General features: G+C 38.0%; 1 protein-coding gene across 4 annotated transcripts in view; it reads left to right on the top strand.

The window, feature by feature from the left end:
- GRM5 (glutamate metabotropic receptor 5) overlaps positions 1-8,372 on the top strand; it is a 248,064-nt gene extending 239,692 nt beyond the window's left edge. For all 4 annotated transcript variants that reach the window (XM_058419403.1, XM_040056246.2, XM_040056248.2 and 1 more), the window contains one exon: positions 948-8,372. In XM_058419403.1, coding sequence (XP_058275386.1) covers positions 948-1,770 — 823 coding nt within the window. In that variant the 3' untranslated portion in view covers positions 1,771-8,372. The remainder of the gene's footprint in view (positions 1-947) is intronic.
- The last annotated feature ends 5,323 nt before the right edge of the window (positions 8,373-13,695 follow it).

Below are 13,695 nucleotides of genomic sequence, written 5' to 3'. Positions count from 1 at the left end.
CAAGACGAGAAAAATAAGTAATTTTGATAAAGTGTATGACAGGATCTAAAGAGAATTTACCCTAAGAGGACTCATTTTGCAGAAAAGTGGAGCAAAATGTTTATTGCTGTCTCCAAACCCATGTTACCATGAGGAGCTGCTTGTATAGCTTGTCTGGTATTTCTTTCCTACTAGGATCATAGTTTCGTTCTCTGAGCTGACCTGCAATTTGAAAAAAAAAAAAAAAAAATTCTTTAATTTAGTAGCTGGTAGCTTGCCAAGGACCTTGATGAAGAAGTTGCCCATTACCTACAACCAGTATAGCCCCTTTCAGTGTATTGCTCCAATGCTTCCAAATAATGGGACATAAACAGATTTTTTTCCCCAGCCTTAACAGATTGCGCTTCTTCATCTCCCAGCCTACAATCCCCACCCCCTACCAAGAATCAATGTTCAGAACACTATACCAAGCTCCTTACCACTGAAAGCTCCCAGGCCAGCCAACGTACCTGCCCCTGAACTCTAGCCAGTCCAAGTCTCTCACTCTCTTCAAGCATTTAATTCTTCATCCCTCCTCTCTGAATGCCTCAGTCCCACAGGCCCCCTTCCTGACACCAGTCCAACAGAAGGGAAGCCATCAAGCTGCTCTCTTCTCTAGAATGGACACTGCCTATATCCCAAGGGCCTCAACAGAGGTGTCAGCAGTGGTCATGAAGTAGCACAGGACAGGTGATGGCTGGGTGCACAATTGGCCTGTGAAATGAGCTGACACACTGCTTGTTTACCTAGAACATACAGCTACATACAAGATAGATATAGATATATTGCAATAAATAGATATAGAGGAAATTACAGTCAGCTTTATGGTGAATATAAACTCTGAAATACTATATACCCTTGATATAGGTACAGCAATTCTCTTTTTAACTTTGTTGCGAGTTACCATCTTATCTCATTTGTGCTTACAGCTCTAACGGGAAATCAGTTTCCTGGGCCCAGAACGAGAAGAGCAGCCGAGGAGCACACCTTTGGCAGCGGTTGTCAGTCCACATCAACAAAAAAGAAAACCCCAACCAAACTGCAGTGATCAAGCCTTTTTCTAAAAGCACAGATAGTAGCCGACACAGTAGCAGCGCTACTTTTCCCGAGGCTAGTGCCAAAACGCTTTATGACGTTTCGGAAGCCGAAGAGCAATACCCAGCTCAGTACCGACCACAGACTCCCTCGCCAATCAGCACTTTGAGCCACAGAACTGCCTCTGTCAGCCGAACAGAAGATGAAGCCCCTACCTTCCAGTCAGAACCTCCTCAGCGGAGCAGCTCCTCTCAAGGCTCTCTCATGGAGCAGATCAGTAGTGTTGTTACTCGCTTCACAGCCAATATCAGTGAGCTGAACTCTATGATGCTTTCAACATCTACTCCAGGGACAATGGGGGCTGCTCCTCTCTGCTCTTCATACCTGATTCCACGGGAAATCCAGCTCCCTACAACAATGACCACGCTTGCAGAGATCCAACCGCTTCCTGCCATTGAAGTCAATGGCGCTTCGCAGTCTGCTAGGAAACCTTCAAATGACAGCATCAAAGAAGGCACTTCAGAGACCCCAACAGCCAAGCAAGACCTGGAGGAGCTGGTGGCTTTAACTCCTCCTTCTCCTTTTAGAGACTCCATTGATTCTGGAAGTGCATCTCCCAGCTCTCCGGCTTCTGAATCAGCTCTCTGTATCCCGTCCTCCCCCAAATATGACACGCTTCTCATCAGAGATTATACTCAAAGTTCTTCTTCGCTGTGAATGTAGTTCAAGATGACATTGGATCTCAACAACTACAAGCAAGTAGTGAGGGGACAGCCAAGTCTTCAAGATCTCCAGTGTTTATGCAGACAGAGTGAGAGGCATTGGGTCATCTTGTGAGGAAATGGAGGGGAAGAAGAGGAATCACTTGAGAGGTGAAAACATCAGATTAATTATGCTGATTTAAAGACAAAATTACTCTTGGCAGATTTTCGTGGCCTTAAAAAAACATGGGCTTTTCAGACACACTGAATCTATTTTTGAGGGCTTATAAGGAGTCTGTTAATCCAGTTACATACCAAGTGCTTTGCTTTAGTATTACAATGAACTGTGTGTACAATATAGGGAACGGGGGGGAACTAGATTGTAAACAACTGTACAATGGCTTGTTTGTTTACTCTGATCCCTAACCCAGAAGTGAACCTTGATCTTTTATCAAGAATAGAAGACCAAACGTTGAATGTACATTTTCTAACAGACTCAAATCTGGGACCAACCTGTCAAGCTTTTTTTTTTTTTTTGCTTTTTTTTTTTCTATGAAGATCTCAAAAAGCAGTAATGTATGTTCAAAAACTACAAAACTTTCTGCTGAAGAATATTGTGTCTGTGATACGTTACACATGGATAACACTAAGATGAGGCTTTGCAGTGAGTGACTGCAATATGGAGGGCTTTACAAGTGACTCTTCAACCTACACTTTTGTTTATGAAATTCTCTTCTATCAGCATCAAAAGTTCAATTTGTTAACATTGGATTCACCCTCACAACAATAAAACCCAAGGAAGGTTTCCTGACTATTTCACCATGTTGCCAACTAATAATGAAGTAGCAAAAAATATTTTCTGGAGTACTGTTTTGTAATTCCCTTATCAGGGCAAGTTGTTGAGATGAATATTCTCTTTCTAGCAGCACTACCAAGCTATATTATAGCTGCACTCCCTAATGAAATTGAAGCATTTTTATGGACATCCTCGTGATAATGTTACCAGTTAAAATATTTATTCAGATTTCCATCTTTGCTTGTAAAAAACAGGTAAACACCATAAGGATTTTCTCCATCCTTTGAATGACAGAATTCTAGGACACCAATTTGGATTATGATGAATGTTAACAGTCAGTGGGAAAGGTTGTCATAATCATAATTTATATATATATATACACACACATATATATATATATATATAGGGAAAAAACCCTGTGTCAAGGTCTGCTTAGAGGTGATTAAGCTACTCTTTAATAAGCAACAATTTTAAACTTTGTTTCGCTGCTGATGCCTCGCAGCTATGAACAGTGACAAAAAAAAAAAAAAAAAAATTCAAAGCAATACAGAGTAAAGGTTAAAACAAAGAAGACCTAACAAGATATGAACCAACAAAATCTTTGTTTCTTAGCAACTCACAAAAGAAACAAGGGGATTCCTCAAATTTTTTTTTCCTATATCAAGGTAGTACAGTTTAGTGCACTTCATACTGTCACAGCACTTTTTTAATACAGGCAGGGAAGAGTTTTAAAGTTTGAATAGTAGCTAAATAATTTTTGATAGGTATAGTTACATAGAACTTGTAAGTCGGACCCTAAACGCACACTGTATTGGCTCTCTTCTTCATGACATAGCTGTCCTCAGGTGCCAAACTTTTATGGGTTTGTTTTCTTTTATTGAAGGATAGCATGAAGTGATGAGTAATGTACTTCAATTCAAAGTTGAGTTGATGTAGCCTTACATAGAAGACAGCCTCAAGGAAGGGAGCCTTGAAATAAGGCTGCTATATTTTATTTTCAAAACCTTTAGATCTTGTTTCCTCGAAGATCACAAATATTTTGTAATCAAAATTCATACCTCCTTTTTCTCCCCTATGTTCAAAAGAAATATTTGATCAAACAAGTAAAAGATGAAAGCACATTCACATATTTTAGCAAAGAGCATTTTCTATTCCTTTGGGATGCTTGTTTCACTATTATGTGTTGCACCCCAATTTGCTGCTCAACAACATTTAAAAATGAAAAGTAATAGATGACTGAATCCAGATCAGTACCTCACAGAGTTACTCTAGTGACTCTAGAGCCAGGCAGTGTTATCCAATTGCAGTCTGGGCATGCTTGTCTTGTCAGGTACAGTCATTTATCAGCTTTGCCTATAGCATGAACAGGCAGGTCACAAAACAGCTCTACTCCAGAAGGCAGATCCCTACACTAAGGCATGACCGAAGGTCCTTGTTGCCCATATACAGCTCTTGCCTCCTCGCACGAGTGATCAGCACAGAGTCAGTTCTGTGCAGCTGCATGGTTTCCAGACTAGAGCTCAGTTTTGCCCTCTTGGTTCACAGTACTAGCATGTCTCATCATTCCCTAGCTGTCCATGTCTTCAGGAGAAAGTATCTTCTGTCCCAGGTTACAACCCACATTTAAGAGAAAAGCATGTCCAATCAGTCTGTGATAGAACCATTCTTATTAGGGGGAGTTTAGACCATTTAAATGTTGTTCGTGGAAGACTTATATAATAATATTTGTCTCCCATCAGTGCAATACTGTTTTAATATAAACACGGTGTACTGAGATAATTAATGTGAATTTCAAAGGGATTGTATTACTACCTGTTCTCTTATACTTCAAATTATTGACCAATGTTCTTACAAGAACATCCTCCATCTTGATCTTTCCCTAGCATTTTCTGTCCCCTGTAGTATTTTCTTATGGTGGTGGGCAATTAATATAATTGTATTCCTGCTAAAATTGGTGGGTTTCACTGCACTGTGAAATAATCAGCAGTGGAAATAAGAAATAAACAGAAAGCAGTGGAAATAAAAAATAAACAGAAAAACCTTTCCTTAAATACAAAAACTACTAAAAAGGAGTGAAAAATAGAAACTGTCAAGCTCAGCATAAATATACCTCTTCTGCTCTCAAAATGCACCATCCTGGCCAATAGCAATTGTCAGAGCTTCCTGAAAATGTTAATGTATATTGTCACAATGATATGGGTATGAGGGTGCACCATGTGCCCTGAATGCATTTTTTGAGAGCCTAAAACCCTAATGTTGTGCAACTCAAACTTTAAACAGTTTGGTTCACTCTTACTTTCAGTGGAGTCATGCATCTTTTGCGTATCTATCAGCCACAGCAGAAATTTTAATTGCACAAGGAACCACGGATGAACCCTGCTGAGATAGTACCCTCTTGGAGTCAGTCTGTTTTTAATGAAAGACGGCAACCTTAGTTAGAGGCATTTAAAGAGGGCAGAATCCACTTTAATTGTGCAGACTGGAGTGCATTAACATAATTTTTTTATTATCTGTTTGAATTTCAACAAAGGGAGGAAAGGTTTTGTGGAGAAGGCAAAAATGGTGTAATGCCTGTAGTAATAATCCAAATGACCCCAGTGGGAGATTTGCAAGACTGGAAAGTTCTTTGGGAGAAGCCAGTGGGTTTGACATAAGAGAAGAAAAAATATGAATGACAGACATCATGACTTTATTATGCTGTTTGTATGCAAGTCTCTGTTTAGGACATTAATAGAGTGGCAAGGGTTTTCAGACATAAATGCAAAAGCTACAATCATTAACACTTTTCAATCTAACTAAAGAATGTGCAAGTATCAACTGAATGGCTTGAAATTTGCCTTCCAATTTAGTGCTGCTGCCACAAAGGGAATTAAAGAGTTTGAAACTACTGTCATTCTTGACCACAGAGACCTCAAAAAAAAAAACTATTTCTTTTGTGCTTGAGGCCAGCCCTAAAGAGTGATGGTGTAATCACCTCTGGATCTGTGCTTTTGAAATAAAGAGAGTCACTCTGGCAGGCCGGTTGGGAAGGAGTCTTTGCAATACTAAAGAACTGTATTTTTAAATTGTCTCTGAAGAACAGTTGTATGAGTTTGAAGATGTGCTTCCCTGTACTTCTATCTGAATATTTGGTGCCTAAACTCATGCAGCTACCTTAGAGATAGAGAGATTTTTAGACCACAGTCCACAAACCACTTGCTGATGTTTCATGAGAGCCTGGTTGATTACAAGGTGCTGGCTTCTTCCATTTATTTCCAGCTACAATCATGAGATATAAACAAATTGCTAATTCAAAAACTGTTATAAGTTTTAAAAGAAAGAAAAAAAGTTATGTCTGTTTTCTTGAATGTTTATTCAGTTGTTGTGTTTGTAAAGGGAAAACTTTTGTTAAAAACAGAGAATAAGATATCAAAAGAGAGTAAGCAGGAAGGCCAATCCATGACTCTCACTCTGGATTATAGAGGGGTTCCCCTGATAATGTTTATTGTGCAAGACCAAACTGAAAGACAGCATAACTGTGGGTGTAAGTTCTGTAAAGGAAAGTGTGCAACCTTGTTATTCTGCTCAATACATTATTTATGAGGTGAGAGGATAAAAGAAGACAGCAACAGACAGCATAAAAACAAGTTGGTTCCTTAGGGAAATCAGAGCACTATGCTCAGGACTAATAATGTGACCAAAAATTTTGTATTGTATTGGAGACCAGAGTCAGGGTTGACCCTGAAAAAGAGATTTTGGAGCCTAAAGTTAGGATTTCAGTCGAATTTAATACCTACATTTTTAAACTCAATATTAAAACAACTATTCAAATGCCACCTTGCTCCAGCATCTAGCATAGTATGTCTGTGTATGATCAAGACAAACCTGATCATCACACATCTAAGGATCTTTGTGGCTAACTCATGTTAAAACCCATCAGGGATGCAAAAAACACTGGTTCCTAGGTTAAATCCCTGCATATCCCACAAGAGAGTACACAGAATGCACAGTACAGATTCCTGGCTGGAAAGTGCTCTAATGACTCAGTGTTGGGATACCCTGTGTTGATTTCACTAAGGTAGCTTCACCGGATAGGAACAAAGTCAAAAGCATTGCAGTGGAGGAACAGTAAACCTGATAAGACATATACTGAATAAAATTAGAGATCATATATGACCATTTAACATAAAATACTTTAAAAATCTCTGGACCAGAGACGAGGTATTTTAACTCCAAAGAAGTGGAAGCAACCTTTTGTGTGTGTTGCATATTAAAAAAAAAAAAAAAAAAAAAAAAAAAAAGTTTAATGCTTCCCTGAAAAGTGTTTTAGTGACAGGAGAGAAGGATGAGCCCTTAGATAACTTTTTATTTGCTGAAATATTGTCTTCCATCTGGAGTTCTCAGACCCCATCAATGGAAAGGACACATTGAGTCTTCTTGGATAGGTGAAGGAATTAAATTTGAGGTTCCTACTTCTCCGAGACTGCAGAAAAAGGGCCTCATTTCATTTTCCTCATGACACCTTTTACAAAGGTGACCTGGCCCATCTTCAAAACAAAATGTATACCTGTCTCCAAAAATTGATCCTAGTGGAAAATTAACATTTTCTGCACATTGCATTTCCATACTGGCTCAAATAGAGTATTCCTAGACATTTCCTTCCTTGTTGTGTTGCTTTCTTGAGCACTAACTTTTCTCACAAACTCCACAGAAAGGTTAGATATTTAACAAAAGGCCCTGACCTCCACACTAGAGCAAAAAAAGTATGTATTACACAGAATAATTTTAAGGGTGCTGAAGTCCTTTGCTGGCACTGGTCCCTAACCTATTGGAGTCAATGGAACCATTCCAGATTAATATTCATATAAAGATAGTCGAAGTTGGATAGTGGCCATTTAAGTCTAGATTTTGACTATTTGTTCTGCAGAGAATGATAATGACAGGATATTATTCCCACTCCCTTTTGAATCAAACAGCAGATGGATTTTATTTGGTTCACTCCTGAAGCTAGGCTTGGTGAATAGGTCCTTCCTACCATTCATCTTTATCAGTCCTATTCTATTTGGTATCCCAATGGGAAAGCCATCTAACTAAACGTGTCAAGGAATGTCAGTGAACACATCCAAAAATACCCAAGTGGTCACAGTTTTCTGGCAGCTTAATGAATTTCCAAAAATTAAGTCAATACTTCTCATGGACAAGAAAATCATTCATCTGCTATCCATTTAACTGTGTACTTCATTTAGTAAAGACTGAAGTTGAATTACCTGAATTCACTTTTATTTGTAGTGGTTTATTATCATATCGTCAGTTCAAATCGCTCCAATTGCCACTTGCAATTTTAAACTGTGAAAAGGAAAAGAGATACAGGCCAGTGAAGCATAAAGGTAAGTAAAAAATTCATCTAAGTGATGAATTGGTGTATATGGCCGGTTTTGTCTCACCTCAGCAATGACAGTACAAACAAACAATAAACATTAGGTCACTCCGATCTGCCAAATGGGAACAAATATACTATGTATATTACATGTACTAATAGGATTATATGGCAGCTGCTGGTGGTATTTGTAATTAGAAATCTATATAGAATATAGATGTTTTAGAGAGATGGTGCCAATTCCAAAAGATTTATGTGGGCTACAAGTGCTTGTAATTTTTTTTTTTTTTTTAATTTGCTAATAACTTATGAAGAACTGGTTTCAAACATTGTGACCGTTTGTTCTTTTTTATGTTGTTGCTGCTTATACTATTAACACATAGAGAATGTAAAGTTATTATTTTGATGTGAACTGAAAATGATTTTTCATAAAATTTAACATTTTTATCAGCTTTCGTTTGCTTTCTACCTGTACAAATGTAATTTATTTTAGCATTGAAGAATACACTTGCTTGTTTCTCAATTGTCTACATCATGTTATATTTGGTGTTTATGTAGAGTCAGGTACTTTTTGAACAGTATTAAAAAGAATCTGTGATATGACTGAAAACTGTAATTTTTTTTTTCTCCAAAACACTTACAACTATGTTTTCAGTGCATTTTTCTACAAATCAGATATACCTATACACAAGCCCTTGAATTATAATCTTTCTCTTCTACTCCTCCCTCTCTGTTTCTTTAAAGGATTAACTTAACATAAATGGTATCATATCATAGCATTCTAGCATAGTTTGATCTTTGTCTTTTGAAGCGTACACAATCACGTTGATGAGGTTTATATAGATTTGAGAGAAAATAGTAAAATAATCTAGTCTTGAGCAACAGAAAACAAAACTGTTCAACTTGGAATCATGTGCCAAAACATTATTTGTAGAGATGTTGTAAGAAACTACTTTACGCCTACAACTGTAGATTCACATCTAATCTTGAACTGCAAAATATCAGAGAAAATAAATTTATATCCTTTAACAATTTGGTTTCTAGGGTTCTGCCTTTGTGACCACTAGGAATAAATATCTTTTCTCATGTCTGGCTACATTCTGTTTCCAACCAATAGATTTTGTTATACCTTCCCTGCTAAATGCTAAAAACAAACAAACAAACCAACAAACCCCTCCACCAACAAAGTCACTACTCAATAAACCCCAACCCATACAAAAAAGCAACCACCCCCCCATCAAAAAAACAAACCAAACAAGCAACAAATAAACTCCACAGAACAAAGCCACCTTTCTAGTTTGGAAATCCTCTCCCCCCCATTCCAAAATCGTGGGTTTATCATAGTCTTAATATTCTTACATAGACTGGCATGAATTTGGAAGAATTACACTGCATGCAGTGAAACGCAGAGTATGAACTGCAGCACTCAGATAAAATACACGTTATTCTCTAAGCACATCTCTAGAGATATGGATGAATCAATTTATTTGCTGTTAAATTAAGAGGAATAATTCATAACACAATGGTAGGCAAAGTGCCCAACTCCAGCTAAAAAACTATGTGAATTCACATCATGTCTTTGAACCACCTAAAACTTTACATCCCAACATAAATTCTTTCAGTGTAGAAATCCACAGCAATTGATTCAGTGAAATACACTGCTTTAGGTGAAGAATATTTTACCAAAAGAAGCATTGCAACTACATTGCGACTTGAAGAGAAAGATTTTGAACACCCCTCTTTGAAACAAGATGCAACATCTTGTTTCATTGCAGAATATTTTTAAAGCAGTCTCTGGAACACTAGATCAAATTTGCTTCATTTACAAGAACAGTTAATTTATGCCATGCTCCGTGACCACCTCTCAGCCCTGCTTCTTCTGAGTTTCTGTTATCACTACAGAATGATGACATTTAGAAATTAATAACCTAATAAATCCCATTCCAGATTAAATCATAAATCAATGTTTACATTGATTAAAAAGAAAGAGGTGCAATTCCATAATACACTTTCAGAAATATCTGGGTAATTATTAATGAGTAAAGCAAAAGCCCAGTTTCCTAAAAAGTCTGGAGTCTAATTTCTCCATCTGTCTGGAGGTTTATCTTTCTTTCCTGTTTGGTCCATAATTGCTATTTGATACCAGAGAAGCCTTACTGTCCTCCTCAGCTAAACTAATACATGGACTGGGTGCTCTTCTCCTTCTCATGTCCTCCGTCTGCTCACAGAACACTGGAAAATGTCTGGAATTTTAAGAACTGCAATCCTCCTTTGTGTCTGTTCAGGGACTATTTATTAGATTTGTTTTTCTATTGTAAGAGTTTAGGACTTTAAAACCAAACCACTCAATGCATGAGGCATTTATTACTGCAAAAGAAATGGATGAGCTTTCCTTTACACAGACAGACACTGGTGGTGTATTTACATTTTTTTCAGGGCAGCAGTTTCAAATCACCATCTGCTTTAATTTGTGTGCTCACAAATCCAGTCTTACAATTTAGTCATTTTTTTAGATTAAAACAAAGCAATCAGCAGGCTCACTATGATTTACTTTAACAGGGATTCAAAACTTACCTCCATATACCTTTCTATATTTAACTTCTTCCCAGAGATGAAAACATTCACATATGTGTCATAGAATCACTTTTTTTTTTTTTTTTTTTTTTTGGAAAAGACCTCTAGTATCATCAAGTACAAACGTTAACTCAGCATTGCCAAGTCCACCAATAAATCTTGTCCTCTTGCCCCACAAAATGTATTTTTTAACATTTCCAAGGTTTATGATTCCACCACATCCTGAGCAGCCTGTTCCAAAACTTGAAATATGTTCACATGTATATGAGGAGTGAGACATCAGATTTGTACGTGTTTGGTGAGGTGAAGAGTAGGCTCAAGTGCTTGTCACAAGATTGGTATGGTGTGTTACACACACACTGTGGGCTGGTCTTTGGCCCTCAGGACCAGTAATTTCTAGAGCCTGGTTCTTCTCTGCTGATCACCTTCTGCCTAAGCTCCTCCTGAGGTATTCCAGAGTTTCCATTCTGAATACTCTTAAAGGTGTGTGTAAGCACCAAGAATGTCACTTGCCTCTCAGCTTAAAAATGACTTTAGACTGATATTTAACGAACTGTGTAGACACATCACTGATGAACCCTGAGAGGAAGGTGTCAAGAGGATATGGAAGCCTAAAAATCTCATTCTGATACTGGGAGGATGATATTTACTTCCAAGTAGAAGAAGAACACTAATGGGGGCCCCAGATTTTAGGTATCAATGCCAAGCTTACAAAAGAAATGCCAATGAGGCAAAATATCAAAAGAAGATGTCCTGTATCTATGTAGAAAAAATAAAAGCAGCATATAGAATATTGGGGTAAATTGAGAAAGACAGATAAGGAAAAGTACCCCAAAACCAAAAGACTGTATTGGAAGTAAGATATTACTGGAAGGGTAACCATGAAACTGTGAATTTCGGAAGCAATTAAAAGGCCAGCACAACTCTGGAGCCCCATCTGAAAGTAGACCAGTCAAAAGTGTTAAGTATCACACTGGCATAAAGCAGACTTTATGGATGGGACAGCAGTAAAGAGCAGGAAATAAATAATGTAAAAAGTCACTGAGGTCACTGGATTTTCATGCTTGCGTCATACTGAAATCCTATCACAGTTATAAACGGTGTGAAATGACATTATTTCCTGACAGACTATTTTGTCCCATTTCCTCTTCAGAGTCTTTGTTATTTGATGACCAGAAAGATGTTGAATAGTTAGATATTAGGTAAAGGAAAATCTGGCACCAAGTTAGTGAAGCAGAATTGAAAAAACAAAGACCTGCCATGCTCTTTGGTAAGACAAGGCTGGCTAGCACTGCCTGTATGTGACTACCAAATATCGGAGTGTGTTCAACCAAACAGGCTTTACCAAGCTTCATCTCGAAGCAATATAACAGGGTGCCTTGGGCTTGTGCCAGTTACAGTTTATCCCAGCTGCCTTGCAAGTAGCCCGGGGAAGCTTGGTCCATTAGGTCACAGAATGCCAGGCTTCTTGATTGCACTGCTGCTCCAACAGCAAAGTGTATCTGCTCAGGCTAGGGAAAAGCCCAACTATAGCCCAGTTATAGCACAACATTCAAGTCTCCAGGGAATTAAAGCTCCCAGCCACAGCTGAACACAGCTACAGAGAGCTCACGTCTGCTGCAAATACCCACAGAAATAAAGGGGAGCTCACTGGGCAACAACAGCTTGAATTCAGACCAAAAGGTGAACATTTCTTGTACTATACAGCAAAACTCTGCCTGTAGCTTTGTTGGAACAGTTTGAGTGCCAAAGGAAAGGAAAGGAATCATATAAAATTGCAAGGAAATTCCAGTACTGTTGCTACAGATTACATGAAAATATAGGAATTACCTTTGCCTCTACTGTACCTCAGTTATCTGATGACAGACCATGGAATAGTGACTTTTTAATTTCTTCATCATGCTTTCACTACCCCAATCATACAACTGATACACAACACTGTAACTGATGGGGATTGTTCACTGATCATCTCACACTGCATCGATAGCAGCTGTCTTCCAAATAGACTGGGAGATACAAGCAATGCATCAGTGCTGGCTGAGAGGGAACATGAAGCCAGCTGAAGGAAGGAAAACATGTTTTACCAAACAAGGTAAAAAAAGAGACTCTGATTATAGCCATATCAATCCTGAAAAATTTCATTGAAAATAATGGTCATGAGTTTGTAGCAGATCAGAGTCTGAGGCTGTGTTCAGGATGGCTGGCAGGGTAACACCTCATGCACTTGTTTTTTCTTAGTATGTTTCCATAGCACAATTTTTCCAAAGAATATGCATCTTTTGTTTACTAGAATTCTTTTCCCCAGCTTCTACATTTGATATTTTTTACTGTTTTCTTGGCTCTCAATTACACCTAAAAGTTATCTACAAAAATCGGGGTACCTGAATTCCAGTAAAAATCCCTTTAAACATTTTACTTGCATTATTTTAATCAATCCTTGGTAATTTGGTATTATTACTGCCCTTACTGGTTACTTTTTACTTAAGCAAAACTGCAGAAAAACAATTCCCAGTTCTAATTAAGCAAATGGGAATTCAGCCATAGAACTACTTAACCAATGAGTAAGCCTGGAGTTCATTGTTCAGCCCTCTCCATGCTGGAATTGGTAACAGCCCATGTGCATCAGCAGGGGCACTGCTCTTGGCCAATAACTGCTGAAGGGGGTAATTTTCTGCAGATTGCATGTTCACAAAAATACAGCTCCTGACTAGAGCTAGACTTCCTCCTGACTAATACACTGTTTTATTCTGCACCAATTACCTTTAATACAGGTTTCTGGGAGAGTAAGTTCACTAGAATAGTCAAAGATTACATCATGCCAGTCAATCTCAGTGTCAGGAAATGTTCCTATTAATCTTAAATTTACTAGAATAGACTAGATATAAAGCCATGCTCTCTGTTTCAGTACTTGCCTACATTTGAAACATGAAAATAATCAGGATACAGCACTAAGTGTTCAACACAACTGGATCAAAGATGATCACTGTCTTGTCAAAATCCTTCTCAATTAAGCAAATTTCATGTCTCATCTCTTTTGTCCTGTGGGAAAGAGAGGAAGAGCTCCATTGCAGGATTCAAACCCACCTCCAAGGAGTTTTTGCTGCAGCTGCTGGAACATAAAACTGCAGTCACCAGTACAATAATTAAATTTCATTCTCATCAGGGATGACACAGTTTTCATTGCAGCTTTCAGATTATGGGAGGGTATTTAGCTG

Source organism: Hirundo rustica, chromosome 2 (assembly GCF_015227805.2).
Source record: "Hirundo rustica isolate bHirRus1 chromosome 2, bHirRus1.pri.v3, whole genome shotgun sequence".
NCBI classification, from domain to species: Eukaryota; Metazoa; Chordata; class Aves; order Passeriformes; family Hirundinidae; genus Hirundo; species Hirundo rustica.
This window is presented reverse-complemented; position numbering and strand designations above follow the sequence as displayed.